The sequence below is a fragment of the Stegastes partitus genome, unplaced genomic scaffold (genome assembly GCF_000690725.1).
Source record: "Stegastes partitus isolate 25-593 unplaced genomic scaffold, Stegastes_partitus-1.0.2 Scaffold613, whole genome shotgun sequence".
NCBI lineage: Eukaryota > Metazoa > Chordata > Actinopteri > Pomacentridae > Stegastes > Stegastes partitus.
The window spans coordinates 73,001-97,645 of record NW_007578344.1 but is presented as its reverse complement, the minus strand read 5'-3'; the positions used below and the strand labels follow the sequence as shown (position 1 = coordinate 97,645).

Genomic DNA, 24,645 nt, shown 5'->3' with positions numbered 1-24,645 from the left:
AAATGCAAAGTCTCTTTCAAGTGTAAATAAGCAGAACTGGGGCGATACACATGCAGCTCTCCACAATTTCAAGGAAGAAATTGTAAAGCCAAACGTCAATGACTCCTTATTCATCCCCGCACAAGGCCGCGCACTGATGTAAAGCATAAAAACAGACACTCATCTCCTCACGTCACAGGCGCTACTTTCTTGAAATCCAATTTCAGCCGCGAGAGAGAAAACGAGGGAGGAAGGAGCGGCAGGAGGCATATTAATAGAGAGTAATAGGCTGGAAGGTAAATAGTGAGTGTGCCACGATGGAATGGGCGTGTGGGACTTGTTGATCCTCACATTCCAGTGGCAGCCTTGAGAGCAGCTAATCCAGTCTTAGCAAAAGAAAGAAAAGAAAGAAGGCCCCCTTGAACCCCGGGGTCACACTACACAAGTAAAATGCACCAACATATCTGGAGACTTCAGCATTCCTGACGCACCACATGTGTGTGTTATTTTCGTCGCAAAAAATTTGTGTCATTCCGTCTGACGTGTCGCGGTCGTCTGGGATGTCACCGGGCTGGATGTTTGTCAGCCAATCTGATTGATTCTATCGGTACGTCGGACTCCGTATGTTGTCTGTTGTTTTTCTGCTCCACATGCGTCTCAAACAACATCAATGATGATCAAATTTGGCGAGAATGTGAGGGCAGGTCACGTAGACACCAGCCGCTATCAGACAATCTGTGACAGGCGTCATGATAAGGTGAGGATTCTTCTTGTAAAAACATTTTAGTGAGCTGTTTTTTCGCAACATCAGCACATGCTGTGTTATTGATTGTACCCTATACTGCTTATATGTGTGCCACAAGCACAGTAATCCATATTGTTGGAAAAACAGAGGTCAATCTTTCCAATGGAGAGTCAGTGACATCCCTCCCTAACTGTTGATTTAACCTCCATCATCATCACTCTGGATTTGTTCTAACTTTGTATTGACCCATGCTGGTGCATCTATAGGAGGCAAATAAAACTATTCTTGATCGTGGTTAGGGGGCTTGGATGCTCGTGTACTTGTTGAACTATTTCGATAATCACGAAGACAAAGCATGGCCCCGTGAACACGATATTATTATTCATGATCACAATCTTAGCTTCCGACAGTTAAATGATAGGAAATAATGTTAGTGTAAATTACAATTTATGACCATTTTACTATTTTTTTCGCTAGTTAAATCATTGAAAATATTATTAATTGACACATTATTTGCAAAAAAAAAAAAGAGGCTATGGTAAATAATGTCCACATCAAAAATGTAGATATATAATTTTTTTTTTACAATTTCTTTTTTTTTACAAGTTTGACTCTAAAATTACACGATTTCTACTGTATTTAAATCCACCAAAAAAATAATATTATTTCATAGATATTTGCTGTTATTTGAAAAAAATCATTTTGTATATTAAGAACTTTTCCTTTTTGTTACATTACAGATAATATCAGTAAAATCAGAGGAGAAATTCTTCACATTTTGAAAAAACTGTCCAAAACTGTAAATTATATTAACTACAAAAATCTGTATTTTTGCAAACAGTAATTTTTAAATTGTATGATTACACCCTGTTAAAGAGCAGGGCTTTATTTCTATTTAAATTAGCTAAAACTAAAATCTTTATTTGACAAATACTTGCCATATTTTGGAATTTATGTTAGTTTTTAGTCATGCAAGATGTAGTTTCCTTATTGCAAACAAACCACATCAGTGATTAAATTCAAATAAAAACTCGTTTGTCTTATATGCAAACCAAATCCCAGATTCGTGTTCCATCAGTGATGCACAAACCCTTCAATGAAACACTGTATGGAGTCGATATGAGCAGCTGCTAACCCAGATGTGACATCAGGACTTTCACAGTGTGCTGTTGAGCCAGATCTGCATCATGAGAACGATAATGAAATCACCTTCATTGATGCACTGTATGTGTGTCTCGTGGATTATTCCGTCATTTGATACCAACACCGAGAGGTCGAGCAGCCAGTGGCACAGATCGGTACGTGAGTGTTTCTTCTCAGAGAGGCACACATGTACCTTGTTAGAGCAAAAACACTCACAGACACATTTTGCCCCTCTGACCTCCGGAGGGACGCCGAAGCAGCAAAACAGATGACTCCGCGCTTGATGTCGTGATTCCACAGCGACCCGGGCCTGACATTTATGACTTGTTGGCTTTTTTATGAAACTTCCAGGAAATTTTCTGGCACTTTTTTTGCATTTATTTTTTTTCAACTGCAGCCCCGAGTCTGCGAGCGTGACTCTCTCTCCCTCATCAGATCGCTATGTGATGCAAATACACACTCGCCGATGCTAAAATGCGCGGAGCCGTGAAAAGTATTCTGCTGAGATTTAACAGCTTTGGCTAATTTTGGCACGGCTGCGTTGCCAGGGTCATCCGCGGAGCAACAGCTGTCTGAGGTGCTGAAAGCATGAAGCGGGGGATCTCTCGGCGGGACGGCACAATCTGTTCTTATTATTTCGCATCTAGTTCTGCTTTGTGAGCATGAAAACTCCTAATAACTCATAAAGCCCCGGTTAAATAGCTCCAGTTCATTACACCATTTTTGCGGCGCAGGCGAATCAATGAAAACATGCTGTTATGGTCCTTTAAAATTCCCAAACCGTGATGTAATACGTCTTCGCTCCACACAGCAACACGGTGATTGACATCATGCCCGCTGCTGCTGCACAAACAGCCAGGAAACACGCTCGCTTTCGCCTGCTGACCAACTCCCTAAACTTAGCCCGAAGACAGAAGAAGCACCTCTGGATGAACTGGTTGAAGGAAGCAGGGGCAAGAGCAGTAAATCAAGCTCCTTAAAACATCTCGAGCGCATATTTTGCTCGGGGGGTTCAAGCCTCTGGAAGCACATCTGCCTCCACAAACAGTTGGATCAGATCTTGCCAGAAGTTTCTCTTCTGCGTTTCCTCCGCTCTGTTTTCTCCCTTGCAGCCACCGTCTCCATAAAAAGACAAGTCTTGGGGAAGGCGGACTCCTCCTTTGCTGTTGATAATAAAACAAGTGCCTTTCTCCGACTGGGTGTAGAAAGAAAAACGAGGGACGGACGGTGTTGTCATGACGAGCCAGAAGTGACGGCGGTGGAACGCAAAAGGGGGCAAGTTTTTTTTAGGCTTTCCTGCTGTTCTGGAGCAGAGCTGCACATCCAATAGCAGGAAAAAAAAGGCGGCAGGTTAATGAATATACAAGAACACGAGTGTCAACACACATGATAAGAGGTCAACAAGCAGGGAGTATAGAATGAGAAGCTGACCTCTGGGGGGGAAAAAAAATTGACAGACTTCAGTTCATTCAGGATCTGTGTGCATTCCTACAAACTGCACTCCTGTGAACAAAATGTCCACTCTTGCTGAGCTCTCCTCCTGGGTCAGGGTGTGCTTTGGAAAGCTTGTGATCAATGTAAATAAACTGCGAAATGACGCTGATGCCATTCACCCGCACGCACAGACACGCATGCATGAGCTCAGCTGTTCACGACAGTCGCCGCGACGCCCAGGCGTGCATTCGCAAACATTCTTTAATCGGTCTGTTTTTCAATTAAGGATAAGACTGAAGGCTTTGTGGCTTATTTTCTACCAGAGCTGTTTGTCCTGGGAGTGGCTGGGGAGTAAAACAAACACACCTAGTGCACCAGAACAAGGTCACACATCGGTAGGTAAGAAGCTCTCGGTGTTATTGAGGAGGAACGGAGTGGAAGGAGAATTTTAAGTTTCTAAAAAATGTTGAGGAAAGTGGCGAAAGAGGAGTTAAATGGAGACAAATGGTTCATCCTGCTGTCAGGTGTGACAAGTGTTGGTTAAAGGAAGATGGAGCATTTTTTTATTTGGTCAGTGATGAGAGACGCTCAAACACAGATAGTGGAGGAGGGTAATCAATCATCTCATCAGTGCTTCCTTTGTCTTGCCTCTTTACTCTTCAAACACAGCAAAGGCACCTCCTTCCTTCCAGTCTAGTTGGAGTTTCACCATCTACAAGCCTCTCAAGACTCAACTTTCTCACTTTTGAAAGCGCCAAAAGACACAGCGTTCCTCTACCAATCCTTCATCTGCATTAGAAAGCGTGCAACTTGTAACCATTTGCCAACACTTGTAAACACAAAACAAGGTTTCAAGACAAAGACGATCATTATTTGCTCATTGGCAACGTATCAGCGCTGGCTGGCTGGCTGCTGTCCAGGATTAGCTCACTCAAAACTCGTGCTCTGAAACTTCCTTGTTCGTTCATTCGTTTGCCCGCTGTCATGACGTGACACCCAGACGGCGGTGCACATGACCGACGGCTCGACCCGCAGCTGTGTGACACGGATCAGAGAGTAAAAACCAGCTTCTGTTGCTGCATTTGAAGGACAACACCTGCAGAACCAGGTTAAATAAACCACCATTTTCAAAGCGCCAAATGCGATTAGCGTCTGGATCAACTGACAGTTGTCTCATGTGGTGTACATGACTCACATTTCCTGCCTGAACTCATGCGTTGAATCATATTTTGATTAGTTATGAAATTTATGAGTCATCTGCTGCAGCTAAATCAGTCCGGTTTGCTGAACAAGCAGTTTGGTGGTGATACAGACAAGATTAATTCATTTACGCAGCTGGTTCGGACAAACAGTCAGATGATGAACTCGGCTGACTTGGATGATCCAGCGTGAGGCTGACATTTTTGGCTTTTACTAAAAAGTATCCGCAGCTATCAGATATCTGAAACATCACCACAAGGCTGTGGGATTGTCAAGTCAGGATGATGAATCGTCCACTGCTTTGGTTCAAGACCAAAAACCTGCAAAACTAATGGCATCCCCGTCAGTTTCATCTGTGCTTTCGTTTAGAATCAGAATCAGCTTTATTGCAAAGTAGGTTTTCACATGCTAGGAATTTGATGCGTATTAAATGGTTAAAGAAGATCAAAAAGAAAGCAAGTGTGGCAAGACAGATAATAGACAGTGTTATAAGCAAATGTAGGGAATTTTAAGCATTAGAAAGTAATAGATATTTAGTTCTGCCTTAAAGCTAAACCATGCTTGCTGCATATACAGTGTGCAACCAAAACTTGGTGACCATGATGCCACATGTGGTTTTGTGGACCACCGTTTTGAAGCCTCAAGTTTCACAATGCTCCTTTAAAAGCAGATGTCACAAGTAAGAGATGGATCAGACTGCACTTAGCAATGCAGTCGTGACCTGTTAATCACAAGTCCTAAAATACCCTTCATTTACCATCTATTTTACTAAATGGAACCATCAATTACAAAATGACCACCATGCTGGCAAAAACTAGCATTTGAAACCATAAACTCATGAAGAAACTAGCAGCTGATGTAGCAAATCAAGCGGGAAGAAGGATTATTTTATCTCACTTTCATACAATTGGGCTCATTTTTGCAACCAGAGGGGTCACCTCCTGCAACTCCTTTCCATCTGTGCAACATATACCAGGGACACAAACGGTGCCCAAAGCTTGTTTCATGGAGAAGCTGTTTGAGGAACTTTACACCTTTTGCAATTTGTCGTTGAAAGTTTTGTAACAGAAGTAGTCGTTGTTAGACGTTGGATGTACTTTCATTTTGTCTGTGCTTCCTGTCAACGGTGCTCAAACACAGAAGTTCTCCAGAAACCCCGTGCACTGTGCTTGGGATGGTTAAAAGCTCCGACAGCAGGTTATTCCATAGCACTTGGAAAACCTCAGGAATGATCGTTGACACGGGGATACAGCCCAGTGTGTAACTAGCTGCTATATCCTGTAAGAAGTCACAGCCAGTCTTCTAGAAACATCCACAAATGCCCCAAGTGTTTCATGCGAGAGGCGATGCGACCGGTTTCATAGCAGGCCGACATGTATGTACACTGTATGAATGAAATCACATGCACATGCATGTCTGCTGCCTACATTTAAAGCCTGCATCAGTCAGTACCCAGGGATGTGGAATGAATGCGCCTTCATAAAGTTCTTACCGAGGCTGTTTTTCTAAACTAAGCAACTGCTTTCTGTTTAAAATGTAGTGAAGTTTCAGCTCTGACTGTGATTGGCTCAACTTCTGGAGCAAGTCCTGCAAAAACTCTTCTAATATAATGACTAAGAAATATTAAGCAACAGGTTTGGCATTCTAATATAAAGACAGCTGTAGACTTAGACATCAGCCCATCCTGGTATTTATTTGTTTTAGGCTGATAAACCATTAGGAATTATTCACACCTGCTGACATTTTTAGGGCTTTTCTAAGGTGATGAATCTCGCTCGTGTTGACTCAAAGCTGTGTATCATTCGTATAATCCTCCGCATAAACCTGTAATCTGCAACACTGGAGGAGAAATTCCTTCCAAGACACGAGCCGAGCGATCGGTCCAGGGTGTTGCGCGTTATCCCTGATGGTATTCCATTAGCGCAACGTCTCGATGCCGTGAGCAGAACGCACCGCGCGCCAGTGCAAGTGGAACAAATGCACGGCTCGCCTTGAGGAGGGGGATTAAACGTTTACGCACTGGCAACCGCGAGGTGCTGTTGCACATCTTTCTCACTTGCTTTCTGGCTCGCCGTCGCTCTTCTCCATCCCTCCATTGTGGTAGAAATAATCACCCACTGACGAAAAGGCCCCACATTTGTTTATCATCAGCGGGCATAATCCCCCATTAATACAGATTTCATTTCAAGCTCCCTCTTTGTCATATTTTAAAGGCCTTCTTGTACCAAGTTCAACTAAGTGTCGAGGATTTATGGGACGGCGATGCACAGCCGGACTAAGCACACACTTGTATTTGATCGTGACGCACTGTCAGGACATAACTCTTATGCAGTTACCGGCTGCTTTTTGCAATAAAGCGCTGGTTTAAGGTTTCCTGAGGAAAGATTTAATATGTTTGCAATCAATCTATGCTTTCCACCAAAAAAAATATCTTACCTTATAAAGGCTCCGCAATGTAGATTCACGTCTGTTTACACACTTTTTCCAATGCAAACTACATTCGCTTTTATAGTTTGGCGAAGTTGTAACGCCGCAGTCCAGACCTACTTTGTTGGATCGCTTTACTAGAGTTTTACTGCACGCTCATAGAGTATCAACAGAACCTCTGCCAGATGTGTTCATATGACCTCAGAAAACCCACGTCTTCATAGCGTGTCCTCATGCACAGGGTGGACAGAGGAGCCAGGTGCCAATCAGAAAAAATCTCATGTCTCCAGGCAAAAGAGGAAAATGTGTTCAAAATGTGATGTTTCAGCAAAATCGCAGTGACACGTAGCTCTTGTAGAAACCACAACCTTCTCTTCTGATATGCAGCTTGACATGATAATATTGGCTTACTGATAAGAATCCTACCCACTGACAAACGTTAATTGACACAACTGATCGAGATCTGGAACTGCAGTCGAATTCCTGATTTCAGAATTTACCCTCAAATGGCTCAAAATCTGTATCTAACAGAAAGAATACAAAGTGAAAGTCCAGGTTTCTGGTTGTGTTGGACTGTTTTTGGGATTTCCTTTGGAGAAAACGACTTTTATTTTCTTCACACACATGCTTGAGGAAACATGTCTCAATTAAATTACAAAAAAGCAAACAAATAAGGACTCATTATGGGGATATGATATAAGTCTAGTTGTCATGTGTGTCCTATTTGAGTGCATCAGTTATTCAGATGATAACATACTTGTTTTACATAATTGTGAAGGAAAATAAGAAAAACCCAACTGGTTTCACTTCATAAAATGTAAATATTTGCTGGTTTTCTGCATATTTTTAGGGTTTGGAACTGTTATTTAGCTAAACACCAACAATTGGAACCCGTAACCTTCGCTCACTGATCAAGAAAATAACCAAAAGAATGACTCATGATAAAAATAATAATTGTTTGAGTGCCTGCAGCTTCTTGACAAATGTTTCTGTCACCACTCCGCCCTTCACATAAGACAAATTCATCCAAAGGCTAAGTAAAGTAGCCCAGGTGCCTGAATAAGTAGCCACTTCCTTCAACTGTTCTTGATTCTGGGGAGTTTCCAAGCCAAGTAAACTCAACAGAATCCCTCTAGTGTTTCCTTGTTGTGCCCCTTTAAGGCCGCCTCCCATTTGGACTTATATATAGCAGAAATTTAGCTCGTGTTACGTTGTGAGCGGCCTTGTAAGCATCTGTAATTGCGTCGTCAAATGTTGAAGCAGCAGCAGTTTCTATTTTACTGTGTTGAGTTTCAGGGTTCAAACCAAGTGGATCATGTTGGAGTTAAGAAATACTGGACAGCAGTTAGTTTTACCAAAGTTATGCAGAATTGCAGATATTCCAAAATGAGAAATGTCAGAATTGGCTACACAGACTATAGACAAACCATTTACAAAGACAATCTGTTGTATTTTTACATGCATATCAACATATTTCTACCAAGCAGATCAATTGCATTTCTGGGTTGGTGCACTGCAGGCTGCTGCATAGATTCAACACAGAAGGTTTTTTCTTCACAGGATGTTTCTAAATAGAAGCTTATGACCTGAACTAGCACCGCTCTGTCTATATAGGTGTGAGCTCTTCACCCAACCCTGCAAGTTCAGGCGAAGAAACTCACTTGCATTCAGACCACAATCTTTCTGGCACTACTTCTTAATTAAACACAAAGGTACCAGGTACCACTGTGGCTTTATCGTGATTAAATACTATTAGACTGGAAACTCAAAGGGCGTTCAGTGTGGTTTTCTACCATGTGTTATCATGTTCACAAAAGCAGAATTCCAATAAACAAATAACAGCCCCTGATACATCGAATTTCATTTCGCTGGAGAGATGACAAGCACTGTTGTGGAGAATTACATGGAGAGCAATTTGGTCAGTGCACTGAAGCCTCATCAGCCCATGCTGGATGAATTTTAGAGCCATTACTGCGAGCCAAGTGGCAACAGCTTTCACACCACATAGCCCTGCTACAAAGCACTAATCCAGACCACAGCATGGTGCCAGCTGAGCCAAAGAAAATTGTATTGTTTTCCAATCAATGCTTGTAGGTTTATGAGGGGCTTCCAGCCACAGAAACATTGCTCATAAAGAGCAGACAGACCGCTGGAGCAGTCAGCAGAGGATTCCTCACCACCGGAGAGGAGGAGGAGGAGGAGGAGAGATGGAAAGGAGAGAGAGAGTGGTGGATGATAGAATACTGGTGTTTAAATCTGTCTGTTGCACAAACTAACTCAGTTCCCACATTAAAGTGAACCTGTTCTGCTTCCCAAGAGCTTGGAGGCTTTGTAATCTCTGTCAGAAATGTGCCAAATAGTCAAATATGAGCTGCAGAACGCTGAGGGTTTCAGTTCTCATCAGAACCCTCATGGGTCCTCACGGCCTTGACCCATATCTCTGTGTTTTGCCCTCATCTGGCCGCCGTGCTTCGAGGTGTACAGTGTCAAGCACAACACCTGTGGCTCTCTGCATTATAAGTAGGCTACAGGTTCCTGTGTCTTTCTACTTTAACAGCGAACTCTGCAAAGACCAGGAAACATGTGCGGTCTTGCGTCTATGTGCTCTGTGCACCACATGTCACTTAAAACGTTCCATCACAGGAAGTTTTTGCATGTTGAGGCCCCCCCTTTTTTGTGTGCTCAGTTTCAAATTTCACTTTCAGAGTCACTAATAATGTACAAGAAGTGACCAAACCTCAAGCCAGCTTTTTTTGTTGTTGTTGTTGCACATCTTAAATTTATGCAGAATTACAGTGAGCGTCTGATAATGCAATAAATAGTTAAAATAATAGAAATGGCACGTTTTAAGCATGTGCAGAGAAACAGGGATGCTTCAAATCCTGTATGCAAAACTGTCTTTCAGTAAGATCCTTGCAAGAAATAAACATCCTTCTCTCTGTTCTTCACAAGAACACACAATGCGCACGTACGCGCTCTCAGACAACAGAAGATGTGAGCCTTCAAACGTTATCAGTGGAAGTTCGAGCCCTTATAATAATAAACTGAGTACTTACAAGATAGGAATTTTGCCTGTCGAGGAACACGGAGTCTCCCATCGTCCCGAATAAGTATCCACATATAGTAAAAAAAAAAAAAGAATAAAATAAAAAAAATCCCAAACTGTAGCTGCAACAAATGATTCCTATAAGTCCAAAGAAAAAGTCTGTGCGCCTCGGAGCAGAGCGTAAAAAAAAAAGTCTCCACGAAACCACTTCTCCTTCTTTTACATTCAAGACCAGCTGAGAAAAACTGAGAAAAAAAAAACAGTGAAGTCACAGCAGAGCCTGTTCTAAGAGTTGATGTTTCTCCACCAGGCAGAAACGCGTGTCAGAGAAGCATCTGTGCCAGAAAGGACACCATAGCGCGCAATGCGTAACGGATCCATACTGCGCGCCCCGTGGACTCTGGTGAAGACAGATGCTGAACCAAAACGAGGAGAGGCAGAGAGAGCGGCGTCAAGGCAGCTACCACGACGCACGAATCGGTGAGTGGAGTTTTTTCAAAATAAAATGTCGATCTGAATTTAAATTTAGTATGAGCGCACGGCTGTCACAAAACGTTGCCACGCCAGTCTTTCAGTCAAACAAACAGATTTGTGTTCATCCAGGTGTTGAAAATAGTAATTCTGACTTGATTCACTACACATGTGACAATTTCTGGTTTGTCTCACAACAAGTTAGACACAATTTCAATTATGCAAAACCTACTTTTGGCACTTTTTACATGCTTACAGCCAGTTTTTCACATCATCCTCTCATGCAAATCCAAAGACCCAAACTCCATTTATAGTTTCTGCTTTCAGACAGCATTAAATAAGACCTATATACACTATAACATGCGTTTAACTACTTCAAAACTACAAAAATAGCCTGTTTCTTTAACTCAGCTTTAATATTATGCTTCCATCATACATTTAAACTACATGCATGAGCATAATCTCCATGTACAGCACCATTATTTAGCCTCACAAGTTTAGGAAGAATAGATGTGCTTTTATTTTGAAGGCAAAGTCAACCACTCTGTGCCTTACTTAAAGTTTCTCTGAGTAATTGACACTGAAAGGGGAAGAGAAGTATAGGCGGGGCTCTGAAGGAGGAGGAGGACCAGCAGTGGAAGAAGCTTTTGATTATCAACAGCAGGACTGCTCAAATGTTTTCATGTCAGTGACCCACAAATGGAGCTGCACAGTTGATAAGATTTGACTGAAGAAGCCCCACACAGGGAGGCTGTAGTTTGTACAGAGCCGGAGCTGTTATTGCAGGAGGTGAGGGGGGCAGTAATATAATTTTACGAGCCATGACTTGAGTGTTTTTTGTGATAAACGTTGTATCAAGACTAAAAAAATGAAGTAAAATCTGATATTTTCATTGGCATTAATCGGATTTACAGGCAAAAGAACTGAATGTACGGAGAGCTGAGTCATTTGAACCATCCTCTCTGGAAACAACTAGTAACGCCTGGTGGTCAAAACATTTATTCTGGCTTCTTGAAAGTTGATATTTTGGAGATGCGAGGTTCCTTCCAGCAGTGACAAATAGGCCTAATTACAATCGGAAATAAATCACAATGGAGAGAATTTACCAGACGGACCGCAGAATTGTGATCGGCTGCTTCCACTGTAAAAATCAGAAGTCGTTTTTATTTACGAGCCTTCCTCCCTTTTTCAAATATTCTCTTATAAACCATGAAAGGCCGCCTCACCACTGGGTGATTCTAAACGGGAGGGGACGACTTTGTCTGGCTTTGTGCAACACTTGATGTGGAAGCAGTTGTTGGGCAATCGGTGTCAAAAGACTCCACTTGCATCAAGCCTCATAAAAAAAAACAGAACTAATGCAAAACAAATAGAGCACAACCCGGTTTTATCAAGGACACGCACACATGAGAGGTAATGAAAACCATTTGCTTTGCTCGGTTGGAGCGCTTTAACCAGGTTGTGTCCTCTAGTTTTATACACAGAAAGAAACTGGACTCCTTATCAGATGACCATTTAAAAGAATGCAGAGAACTTAAGAGTAACACTTCCTTTCAGGTTGGAGATAACAGAAAAAACTCTGGAAGACTGACTTGAACCTCTATCTCACACATGAATCATCAAAACATTGCAGAGTTGTAAAGTTATGAGAGGAAACCTGTTCTTGCACTGTTGCTTATCAGATAAATGAAGTTTTTGAATTTTAACATCTGAGTATGTAGAGGGAAAAACTCTTTGGATTGAATGAAACTGGAACAGAAGGTGGAGTTTTGCTGAAATTTGGGCCATCATGATGGATTGTGTTATGTCATGGCTGACGTATGACTTTAGCTCGCTGTGACAAATGGCTTCAGAATCAGAGAGGAGGTGGAGCGTATCCTGGCATGCATAGCGTAGGTCTATCTGCATACATATCTCCTGAGTTACACGTGTTCGGAATGGGGAAGAGCGCAGGAGATAAAAAAGTGCAAACACCGCAAAAGTGAAGTCATTTCTTTGTTTGTGCAAAATGCATCAATCCTTAGTTGTTTTTTTTTTGGTCAGGCTGTAATTATTAAGTAAGCAGCTGCAAGCCATTTGGCCGGAGAATTACTTACCGCAAAATGACTAAACAAATGATTCAATGATCATCAATAAATAAATAAGTTTTGTCCAAATCCCAAATATTTTTGCATCTGCGTCTCATATGTTTCCGAACAGGAAGCTGCAAATATCCTGTTGAAGTTCGTAAAAATAAAGACTGATCCTTCTCCTTCACTGAAACACGTGTAATCTGCAAATTTGCAAATGTTGATTTTATAAAAGTTTCAGGACTCATCTCAGGCTGCAACGTGGCTCAGTGGTTAGCACCGTTGCCTTGCAGCTACAAGGTCACCGGTTCATGAGGACACCCGGGTGGACTTTGCATATTCTCCCTATGCAGCGTGGGTTCTCTCCGGGTTCTCCGGCTTCCTCCCACACAGTCCAAAAACATGTTGAGGTTAATTGGTGATTCTAAATTGTCCGTAGGTGTGAATGTGAGTGTGTTTGGTTGTCTTAAGTGAGGATTAAGCGGTGTATAGATAATGGATGGATGGACGACTCATCTTGTTTTCTACAGGTTGCACTTCATATTTCAGCTAGTAAATGGAAAAAAAAAACCTTTTAATGTCAAAATCTGTGCATATATTATTATGTACAGCAGCGATGAGCAAAACACGTATGAGAAAAAGAGGACTTTAAGACCTAGTTCACATATGAGCATTTATTTTTAGGGCAGTGTTGTTCCTCCTTAATTCTCAGCTCAACCTTAAGGGACCTAAACTGCTTTTGCATGGATACAAAATATCCAAACACATAAACTAAGCTCAGTTTTAAATAATGACATGTACGCGAGGAATCAACAATATTCGTGTACAACACTTTAAATGTCTTGAATTCACTGAAGCAGTCTTGGAGATTCTTTGATCCTAAAACAAATCATTTAAAAAATGCTTTTATCTGGAATCAGGGGTGTCAGAAAAGAAAAGAAAAAATGGAATAATGTAACATTTAAGAACTGTAAACAAAATAACTCTGACATTTTTTTTTCTTTAGAAGAACAGCAAATATTTGTGAAGTAAAAAATACTTTAGTTCTAATATTAAATGCATGAGTATATAAGATTTTTTTCACCATGAAAATAATCCTTTATGCCTTTAGATGACTAACATTGTGTTTAACTTGAGCCGTCCCTGGTGGTATTTAACAGTTTTAATAATAATCGTTCTATTTATATCCTACCAGACAGTCAACATCTTAACTTTTATTGATGTTTTATTCTAATCTTCTATCTTAATCTTCTAAGTTCTTGCTTACTTTGGATTTTTGTACACTTAGTATTTGTAGGCAAAAGTTAATATATATATGCAATAAAATGCAACATAACAATCATGTCGCCACCAAGAATGTGGCCCAGAAAGCCTGCAGAAACAAAAGAAAACTAGATATGACTATTGAGACACATTCTTGCTGATGATGTAGTGGGACTATAAAGAGGAGGAGAAAGATGTAAAAAGTGATGTAAGCTCTTGTTTTTGCTTTAAAAACAGCAGAGTTCAGTGGCGAGGTTAGGAGCTGTGTTTTATGGGCCTGTAGGAGGAGCCTGTTGTCTCCTAAAATGGTGTTTCAGTGGTCCCCTGACTCTCACACACACATATATATACAGAGGCTGCGATAGAAGGAAGGGAGGCTGAAGGAGTCCAAAACGAAGAGAAGGGAGGCGAGAAGGCATTAACGTATGGACGGTGCATGTTTTAATTGGCAGCGATCAGCTACTACTGCACGGCAGAACATGATTGAAGTGCGAACCGAAGCCTCGCTCATCCCCGAAACCCGTATCATCTTGAAATTGTTAAAACGACGCCGAAATGAGGCCGCGTGTGATCGTATATCAATTTCAAAGCACGCTCCGGAGTTTCCACTGTTGAATTTGGCCCGGCCCGCGCGCGCTGATATATCACATCTCCGCTGATCCAGAGAGAAAGCAGCTAAGATTTCTGGGATCCCATTTCTCCCTGTGCTCCTAATTGGCCTCCAATATTCTGAAAGTTCAAAACAAAACAGCAAAATATGATTGCTTCATCCCCGCGCCGCTGAATATTCTTTTACAACACATGAGGCCAGCCTATAACTCGGGTGCTCTATGGTATATGGATTTGCGAGCTGCTAATGTTTACATCGTTTACTCGGGAGGTACGGCACCCTCCTTCCAAAAGCCGAATGCCTGAGTTGTGAAATCACCGCACGGAGTGGAAAGTATTCTGTTAAAGTGCTTTAAGACGATCCAGTAAATGACAGAGAAAAATCCTGCGAGGCCTTCGATCTGTTTAATAAACACTCGCAAAAATAGATGGCGCAAGACAAAGATAGAGGATGCCGGGTGAAAAAAATGCAAGCGGAGGGTCAAGAATCTTATCTGAAGTATAAGAACAGCTGGACAGATGTGTAATGCGTCACGTGTTTCCAGATGAGCGCATGAGGGTCTCCGCTGTGGTGGTGTTTGCACGGACCCCAAACGCTGGTGTTCAAAGAAGGTGCATCGCCCCCTTCAGATTGCAATTGCAGATGTACGATTGCATAAGCTGTTGCTTTCAGCTCTGCAAAAGTCGTTCCTTGCTCGTGTCAGGATGGCACCTGGTGAACTTGGAAAGCATAAACTGAAGCAACTTGAGATTTTCTGATCACATTTCAGCCGATGTCATTTTTACTAAAACTGCTGAAAATGCTCGTTTTGGATACCTTTACCGTCATTTCTTTGTAGTTGTAGTCACTGCTGCAGCGGAAAAAAGGTGAGACTTGTTCATCAGTCCACCACTTTTCTACAGATTGGCATGAGGTTTGATATTGTGATGCTCATCAGGGTGCAAGGCCGTAGCTGGAGTTATAAAAACAGTGTGATCCGAGGCAGTACGGTGGAGTTCTTTAGTCATAAGCAGAGCATCAATTATACATAAATCTACAGTGTTAGGTGTGAAAATTCAACTGAGGTTATTTGTACGTCAGCAACAGGACTGTCACCTCAGAGATCAGGGTTCGCATCCCATGTGGGACCATTATTCTTGGATTTAAGTGTCATTTACTTTTACTGGCTGTTTGCTAAGATTTGGAAACATATCAGGCTTTGGTGGACAATTTCTCATGTTAGAAGCTTGGTTAAGTTTAGGCACCAAATTTACTTGGTTAGGTTTAATAAAACAGCACGGTTTCAGGTAAAATATTATCCTTTTTAACAACATGCTTGAAGATTAGAGTGACAAATCCTGCCTTGTTTAATATATGACTGGCTAAAACAGCAGCAACAGCAAAGCAATAAAATAAATCGCAAAAATATGTTGATATATTGAAAATGTACTTGTTATAAATATATGTATGTTATTATATCTACAAAAGTTTGCAATCTTGGCTATCTGTGTTGTGTTTCTGCACACATGATAACCTAAAAGATGCATTTGTTTTCCTGTTGACTCTTTCTTTCTTACTAAATCAAGGGTCTAAAGATTCCCCTTGGGGCAGATTTGCAATTCATATAGTCTTTAAAATTTGCCTTAACTTGAAAGAAAGCTGATCAAATCTGACCCCAAAAACAAAGAAAAAGGTGCAAAACCCAATTAAGTGCAGCCACATGTTTGCCTGCTTATCAGCTCGTGCTCTATCTCTGGTTCAATCAGATGCTGCACTTTGACCTCCCGGTTTCACAAGACGGCCCCGAGAAGGGGTGTAAGAGAAAGAAAACGAAAGAGAGGGCCGAGGATGAGGGGGGGCGGCGGTAAAAACTGGGCACACATAAACGAATTTACAGCAGGAGCTGCACAAAGCAGCTCTGGGGGATGACCTCACGACTGGGGAATGTGTGTGTGAGTGTAAAAGAGAGAGAGAAAAAGACAGTGCTTTTCCTGCAACGTGGGTTCAACCCTTCACTAAGGAGGTAAATAATGAAGTCCAACATGCACACAAACAAACAACAAATTATATCCGTCTAAAGGGTCCTGGAGTGCAATCGAACCCACTTGTAGCAGAAAAGATGTTGTTTTTTTTTTTTTTTAGAGGATCTCTCAACATCCGCCAAACACAGGACACACACACTCACACGAAGTGACGACAGCGCGGGTCTGGATTCAATCTGGACGCTTCTATCAACAGGACAACCCACTTGTCCTAAATCTCCATACTCTGTCCTGAGGGCCAATAGTCGGCGAGAACGGGGGAGAGAGGGGGCAGGCGGGGATGGAAGTAAAGAATTTTGGGTTCGTTTGCTTTCATCTCCACACCAGCTCCATTAGAGCGCGCTGGAAGCCACCGGACTGTCGTGTCCTGACCCGAGGCCTGTACCAAATGCACATTTAAAAAGTGCAATTCAGGAACACTATCTGCGTACTTTAGCGGGAGATTTATCATGATTGTTATTCAAACCAGAAGACAGAGTGACATCACAGAGCTGCAAGACGAGATGCATTCAAGCTATTTTGGAAGACGTCAGGAGACTTATTAAGGAGGGCAGACGAGTGGCCAAATTACAATTCTGTGATTAGCAATATGTTGACCTCATTCCTTCACACATAATTGGATTTTTAATACATCTTTTGCTTACATAATTTCCTGCGTACATTGCTTTCAATGTCGACTGGAATGATCTTGAATCTGGCTGCAGCCACACCTATGGGTGGGACTAAGACTGATTCTTCAGGGATTCTGTTTGATGCCTCTTCACTGAACAAAGAACAAATAAGTGTTAGAAATGTTTTACATGTACAGCTATTACAAATTATGTTTCTTTTCAGCTTAATTGCATTCCCAATTATGTTTTGAACGAAGCTAAATTTCTCCCTGATGACATCATTCGACAAGATGTGTCATAAATAGGTTTTAAATCAGCATATCTTCCTCTCAACCAACCAATCGTCACCCTGGTAACCCTGAAAACGTAGGAGAACCTTTAAACATATGAAAGGTTTTACCACAACCTATGCTATTTTCTGAAACCTAACCAAGTTATTTTAGTTTGAGCAGTTTAAAAGGAAATGTACAGGCTCAAAATTGGAGCGTCTCATAGCTCACTCCCCATCAGTTGGCTTGATTTTAAAGTCCTGCTTATCCCATAGTGGCAGACCTTTCTTGTGAAAATATAAATGGTGTGGAAGTGGCTATGGACTTTAGGTGTAGGGGGTAGTTTGGGAAATCTGCCAAAAAGCCTCATGGTTTTGGGTTTCTGTTTGTTATTCCCCATTTTATTTTGAATTCACTCACTTTCTTGCATCCCCGTTTGTTTTACTTCCTCCCTTTATTTGCTTTCCCTCCAGTTTTTTTGGGCATCACCTGTCACTAATCAGCCAATCAGTCGTGCCGGTGTATAAACTCCCTGCTGGTCCTCATTCAGTTGCCAGATTGTCCATGTTGCTTCATGCCTTATAGCTCTCCAGCCGTTCCTCAAGCGGTTTATTTCCTCATGTTTGACTGTTTTGCCAGTTTTTGTCTTTTTCCTGCCCTCGTGTTGGAAAGGTTTGCTGTTCTGACAGATGTGTTGACCTTCCTAAGTGAAGGACTTGGCTTCTGGACTTTCACCTGAGTCTGTCCTCTGAGCTGTTACAGAGGCAGTATGTAGAAGTAGATGTGTCTTAGGCATCTGAAGGAAGCATCTGAGCACAATTTATGCAAAACTACATGAAAATTCTGGGAGTTGATGCAGGCAATGCTTAGATTTCTGTGAAATGATTCAAGAAATTCAACTTAGCAATCCATAGTTGTACTGTTTCCTCAGAGCTGTGGGAGTTTATATTGCAGTAAAATGATATAATAATAGATTTTAAATTAGGAAATTGGTTCAGATGTAGCTTTTACACACATATACACATCAATTTTCTGCATACTTTCTTATTGCAGTTTGCCCACAGTTCATGTGGGTGCGCCAAGCTCTCCAAACATTCGAAACCTCTCGCTATCACATGTCAACATTCGCAAATGCTTTTGTTTCTAGAGGGGGGGTCATTTCCGGCAGTTGGTTCGGCATTTTTTTTTTTAGGAAAAGCACAACGTTGACATCTAGATGACAGTATTTGTTATTAAAACACGGATAGAGAAAATATTTCTCAAGCAACTGGAGACAGTAAATGTGTTCTTGGTCCCGCTCCAGTCGAAACATTCTGGTTTTGAAAACCTCTATTGTTGACTCTGTCACCTAAGTGGACTGAATGGGTTGCTACATGCGCAACAGCCTCTCGGAAAATTGATTTAAGGGCAGCACTTCACCTCCAGTCACAAAAGAAACCAGTTGTTCGGCGCTTCTATAAAAAAAAATGTCACAAAAACACTGACACGTCAAACACTTTGGACGATTTGGAGTTTGCGATTATTTCACTGTGTGCAGGTGTTGTGTTGGCATTTTTTTTTATTGCCGTCATCACAGGTTTTTGTTGCTGACGTCTGTCTCAATCTCCCCCATTCATCTCTGTATATATTTATCTGTCACTCTCCGGGCTGATGTAAATCTCTCCCGAGCTGACCTTCCACCCCTCTATCGCCGATCCATCTTTCTGTCAGCTTTGTTTTGCCTCTATGGTTGGCTGGCAGCTTTTCTTTCCTGTGAATCCCTCGGTAATCCTGCGTAGGTTTTCCAAACCGGGGTCAGCAGCTTCATACATAAATGAAGCGTGCATGAGAGTTTTGTTTGTGCTGTCTTTAAATCCTCAGATTTGTTTGTAAGGGATCTAAGACAGTTGAAATACACCTGAGAATAAAATGAGCAGGGGTGAAAAGAACATTTTCTTAAGTAGTGTACTTAAGTATAATCCTGAGGTACTTTGTCTTGACTTGAGTTTTAAAATTTTGTGATATTTATTTGCAGCTTTAGTTACTTTAAAGATGTTAATTTTGTACAACAGATATTACAAAAACTTTAAAAATACAACACAGTGTGAAAGATTGAAGCACTTTTTAGCTTCCTACGAAAATTGGTGTGTAGCTGTCTTATTTCAGATACCTAACGGTCATTTTTACTGCGGCTAATGCTTGTGTATCTTTACCGAAGTACTTGTAATGATTTTTACATTGCTCTTTTGCCGCTTTAACTGAAGCAAATGATCTGAATACTTCCTCACCCCCCTGCATGTCAGTATGTATTTTGATTGCCAGCAACATTTAGAAACTATATTAAAAAGAAATAATATAAAGAAAATAATCTGAATGTGGATATATAGACTTTTCTCTATGTGGATTCTCTTTATTTGACCTTCCATGGAGTTCATGTTGTGGGTGCAGGTTCAATTTTGGCTTCATTTTTCTATCTTGCAGGTGCCAAAATTAAAAAGGGAATACACAAATATTAGTTGCATCCTCAATGATTTGACTTATGAGGCATGCAGACATCTTAAAACTGATCAAATCTGTGAGGTACAGCAGGTGGAGGTGCTTGAAGTTTGCAGGCATAAAGGTAAAACTCTCTTTGTAGGAATTATCAAAATAATGTCAAACAAAATGAACTAAATTTACTTTAGCAGTTTTATGTAGATGTTGTCATTTGATTTGGGTTTTAAAATGTTTTTCTTGACAAAACTTAAAAGCTGAGCAACAAATATACAGAAACAGTCATGCTATAGAAGCTGTTATAGAAGAATTATTTTTAAAAAGATGCACAAAAATGACTGATATTTTGAATTTGTATACTAATAGGCATCCTGGGAAATGAGATATTGTGTCATTTTGTATGGAAATATGAAGCAAATTATGAATAAATGTTCTAATTTCATTTTTTAAATCTTACATTTAGTTGTACTTTTGTGCATTTTATCTTAACTGGAGGCCCTTTTATAGATAAAGCACACTCCATGTGGAGCTCGTGCGCACGACAATAACACTTGTTCCTCAAGTGCGACTGAGCGTCATCATTGTCTGTAAAATAAAGCCCGTTTCCCCCACGTACAGATACGTCGTCGTCGTCGTCGTTCGGCTCCTCCACTTCAATGCGCACGTGCACACACACATAAACACACAGACGCACACGCTGTCCTCCAACCTCCCACGCCTCCTTAATGTTTTCTGCCACAACAGTTGCCATGGCGTCTCAGCTCGGCCCGCTGCACCGGACAGCACAATAACGAGGACGTGTGTGTTTCTGCGATAGTGTTTGTGTATACCACATGTCAGCATTAAATATGACGCGCTAATGCAGTTTAATGGTTTCCAACCCAATAACGATGTGTCATAAATCATCTTATTTCACATGTTGCTTTTAAAGGTCTGATATGCTTCTGCTTATTGCAGTTTGAATAACCCTGAGCTCAACTTTTGACCAAACAAGATGCCATGGGAAAATACTTGCTAAGATTTCTGTATTTTTATGTTTTTGTGATGCATTTGCTGCAAGCAGGAAAGCAGAAAATAGCCTGCACTTGTTGCCATAGCACCACGGTTAGAGCGTCTGGGTCATTATGGGGAGAGCAATGAAAGATCAACATGAACTTTCTACATGAGTTTTTTACTATTTCTTAAAAATATCAAACCTCCACATGTGAGATTAGACATGTTATTATAAGAAAAGACATTCTTTCCCACAAATTCAGACATTTTTCTTTAATGAAAGGTGGCAGCTCCACGCCTGCTGGATCTCGTCAAGCGATCGGCAACAACAAGAAAACTCCTTTTTCCACTTTGTCTCCTTTCTTTTGTCGCTGACACAGTTCTGCCTGACGTGGAGGGTTTAGACCTTCTCTTGAGTAAACTAAAGCAGCAGCCGTTGAGGAGGCTCTCTCTCCGCCGAGCAAATCTCCAGAGACGCCTGAAAAGGAGGGTTTGGAATAGCTTGAATAATAGAATAAAATGTTCACTGAGTGATGTGACGTGCGAGTGTTGGCTCGGCCCTCTGTCAGCTGAAGGATAGCATCTCTCTCGGCACATTTATCCAAACACTTTGTGCGCCTGTGTGTGTGTGTGTGTGTGTGTGTGTGTGCTCTCAGGCTTTTGTGTGTATGAATCTGCCATCAGGCATGTTTGAGATCTATTAACAACTGGTCTGGAACATTTAGAAGATTGGATGTTTGGATAGAGTTTGAACTTCTTTTACATAAACTCACTCAAAGCAGACTCTCCTGTTGGTTTTAACTATAACAAGATATTGGATCATACTCAACTAGACCAGCAAAAGCAAAACCAGCTACCCTCAGTTTTGAAAAATCCAGGATTAGCTGCAGATTTATTTGGGATTTTGGACCACTGATGTTATTAGCAACTGGGATAGTGTCTACATCATTGCCTGCATGTCTGGAGGTGGAACAAAATCACATTTAGCTCATTTCTTGGCTCATTTTTGCAACTCTATAGGAATGGCACATCCATGAGTAGAAGTAGAGACAGCTCAGAAATGCCATTTTTGTATTATGACATACCTTTTAAGCCTGTAGGCAGGTTCTGGCGTTCAGGAGGTTAAATGCTTTTTTGCAGTTTCTCAGACCAGTCGTGTCAGGGAGCAGGAATTTGGAATCTTGTTGGCGTGCAGGTTCCCAGGGCCAAAATATATATCACCCTCCATAAACTAACTGCTTCTTATTGATCTGTAATTCACAGATACAACCGTCATACTGGTTTTCCAACCTGATCCCATCACCAGGACTTCAAGTACTGCTGGTGTTCAGAGATTTGCATAAGGTGTCTTTCAGTGTGATGATGTTGGAATTTCAATGCCGATGGACGTATAGAATTCTTCCCAGTTGTAATGACAGATGGAGCGGAAACTTTCACCAAGAAAACTGAGGTTCTTGTCCTGTCTCACAATTTTTTTGTTGTGACTTAAGTCTCTTTTTCACTCCTTCACAACTATGTCACCAGGCAAACTTCTTGCTCCCTGAAAAGGAGCAACACCAGCTGAGAATATTCACTGCAGTCCCATGGCGTCTATCTATCTTCTGATATCCCTAGATGTTTTTTATGGATCCATCAAACTACCTTGCGCATTGAAAAATGAGCACACAGTGCGTTCACATGTAATCCTCCTGACAAAAGCAACAGTTCGGTTTTGATTTTCTCATCCAGCTCTCAAATGACTTCCAGCGCTTAAGCACAGCTAAAGCAAGGATCACTTTTTGTATAATCTGCTCACCGCTGTTAATGTTAATAGGAGTTGGAGCTCATTAATGTCTCTATGGCTTTATGCACACCAGAGATTTGAAACGTTCTGAAACGGGGTAAAGGGCAGGTTGAAGAATCAGCTTTCACGCTCGTTTTTGAGGACTGTTAATGTGGCTTTGTCTATGGTAAAACAGTTCAGGCCCTTTTCACACAGTTGATTCAATAATGTAATCTAGGAATAGCTGTTAAATCGCCCTGCTAGCGGATGCTCTATGGAAACTTTCCAACCTAATTATCAGATCTGCCTCAGGGGTTGGAAATCCCAATCAGTACCGGGTAATAAAACCGGAGACTATTCTGCATTTGCTGTCCAGTTTTATTGCAGCTGATCCGGGTACCCCGAGTGATGATGGAGTCCGATCGCATCGACCACACAGAGAAGCGAGGGCATGATTTTAATAAGGCTTCAGCTGCCAGTATGATTCTTCTTATGATAATCAGCTCGCCGCTGCATTTGTTTCCCATGCAAATCAAGCTTCCTCATACATTCGCAGGTGTTTCTGGATGCTAGGATAGTAATGCAGCTGACAAACCTGCTTTTAAAGTGTGGGATTATTCAGAAACACAAGATCTGAGGGCTTGGTGAGATGGAAATATTTTCCCTCAACCTCTGCCCTGTCTCTTTTCCTCCCTGGAGTCGTATCTCGTTCTCTGCCCCACCTTCCTTTTTTTTTTTTCTTTCTTTGTGTTTTAACTCATTTTTCAATCTCCCGTGTCTTCTGTTTTTTCAAAGATGGTGGTTTTCGGGACACCTTTTACCCCATTTTGTTGCATATTTAAGGTATATCTAAGGAATGTGCTTAATATAGTATACAATCTGCAAACTTCTTGGACTCTAAACTCAGCTGAACTCTCACAGCAATAACAAATGAGCACAAGTGACAGTGCTTGGACATACCCTTCATCTGTGTTTATGAGACCGTTTGTGTGTATTTGGATTCCTTAGATTTTTCCAATATTCATTTTTTACCGCTATGTATGCATGCCTACATGTGCACCCGCAGCACCCGCCCGACACACAATGTACTGTATATGTTTGCTGTATACACAGCGCATGAACGTGGATGCGTGTCATCTGCACGGTCACCTGGAGTGAAGCGTATCAGAACTTCACCGAAGTCAGAATAAGCGGTCTCAGTTCTTCTCAGCTCATGGAATAAATATTTAGTCTGCAGTATAAACACAGCGGACTTCTAGGAATGCTCTGTTCGGGGACAGCAGCGACGCTTTTATCCTTCTGCTGATAAAACAGGTGAAAGACAAAACTGTCGATTCGTCCAGATACGCAGCACGTGCAGCTACAAATTCTGACGGAAAGAAACATCCATACATCCTCGCTATCATCAACTCCTCCGCTCTATACTATTACTATGACGTATTGTGATATTATGGGATTAGTATTATCTGTTAAGCGATAAAGTGTTAGTCTGTAGCAGCTCTAAAGCTAAATGATAGGCAATCCTAAAGAACATGTAGGAGTGCTGGACAGTTGTAGACCTTTCACAGATAAGAGCTAGTTCATACGTTGTGCTGCTTGACCACATCAAAACTCAGATTTTTGGTTTCAAGCCATCAGACAGTCTCTGTTTGGAAATATTTAAAGTGTTGCACTTAGATATAAAAGAGGCAGAAATAGTTGCTTATAAGAGTAGAAAAGGGAGCTTGGGAAGAAGAAATTAAATCGTCTTTCCTAACCTCTGCACAGCTGGCTTATCACAGCGTGAAATGGATGCAAATGTAAAATGATCAGTTTCATTTAGGTTCATTTTTCCTTCCTCTTTTTCAAACACCACCACTGCTGCAACCAGAGCCAGTAAACATGCATCTACTACAGTGGTATAAGGGGCAAGTTGTCCTTACACATATCCCAGCTTGTTAAGAAGCTGGGTTTCAGAGTGCAGGGTCAGCAGCCATGAGGGCATTCATGTTAAAACGCACATCGCGAAGACACAACCTACAGTGCATGTGTGGAACAGCAGCAAAGCAGACAGGAAAGTTGTTTCATAAGGCGGGTGATACGCATTCTGTGTGTATGCGAAGGTTCACTGGAGTATGCATGAAATGAATT

The 24,645-nt window shown here is 41.4% G+C and overlaps 1 protein-coding gene across 3 annotated transcripts in view; it reads right to left on the bottom strand.

Moving 5' to 3' along the window:
* Positions 1–24,645, bottom strand: part of LOC103362883 (rho GTPase-activating protein 6) — an 82,827-nt gene that overhangs the window by 35,298 nt on the left and 22,884 nt on the right. The window contains exon 1 of one of the 3 annotated variants that reach the window (XM_008289399.1): positions 9,985–10,347. The exons of the other annotated variants lie outside the window; for them this stretch is intronic. Within the exon in view, the coding sequence (XP_008287621.1) occupies positions 9,985–10,026 (42 nt within the window). The 5' untranslated portion in view covers positions 10,027–10,347. Of the gene's footprint in view, positions 1–9,984; positions 10,348–24,645 lie in introns of those variants that run through there. 3 annotated transcript variants of the gene reach the window in all.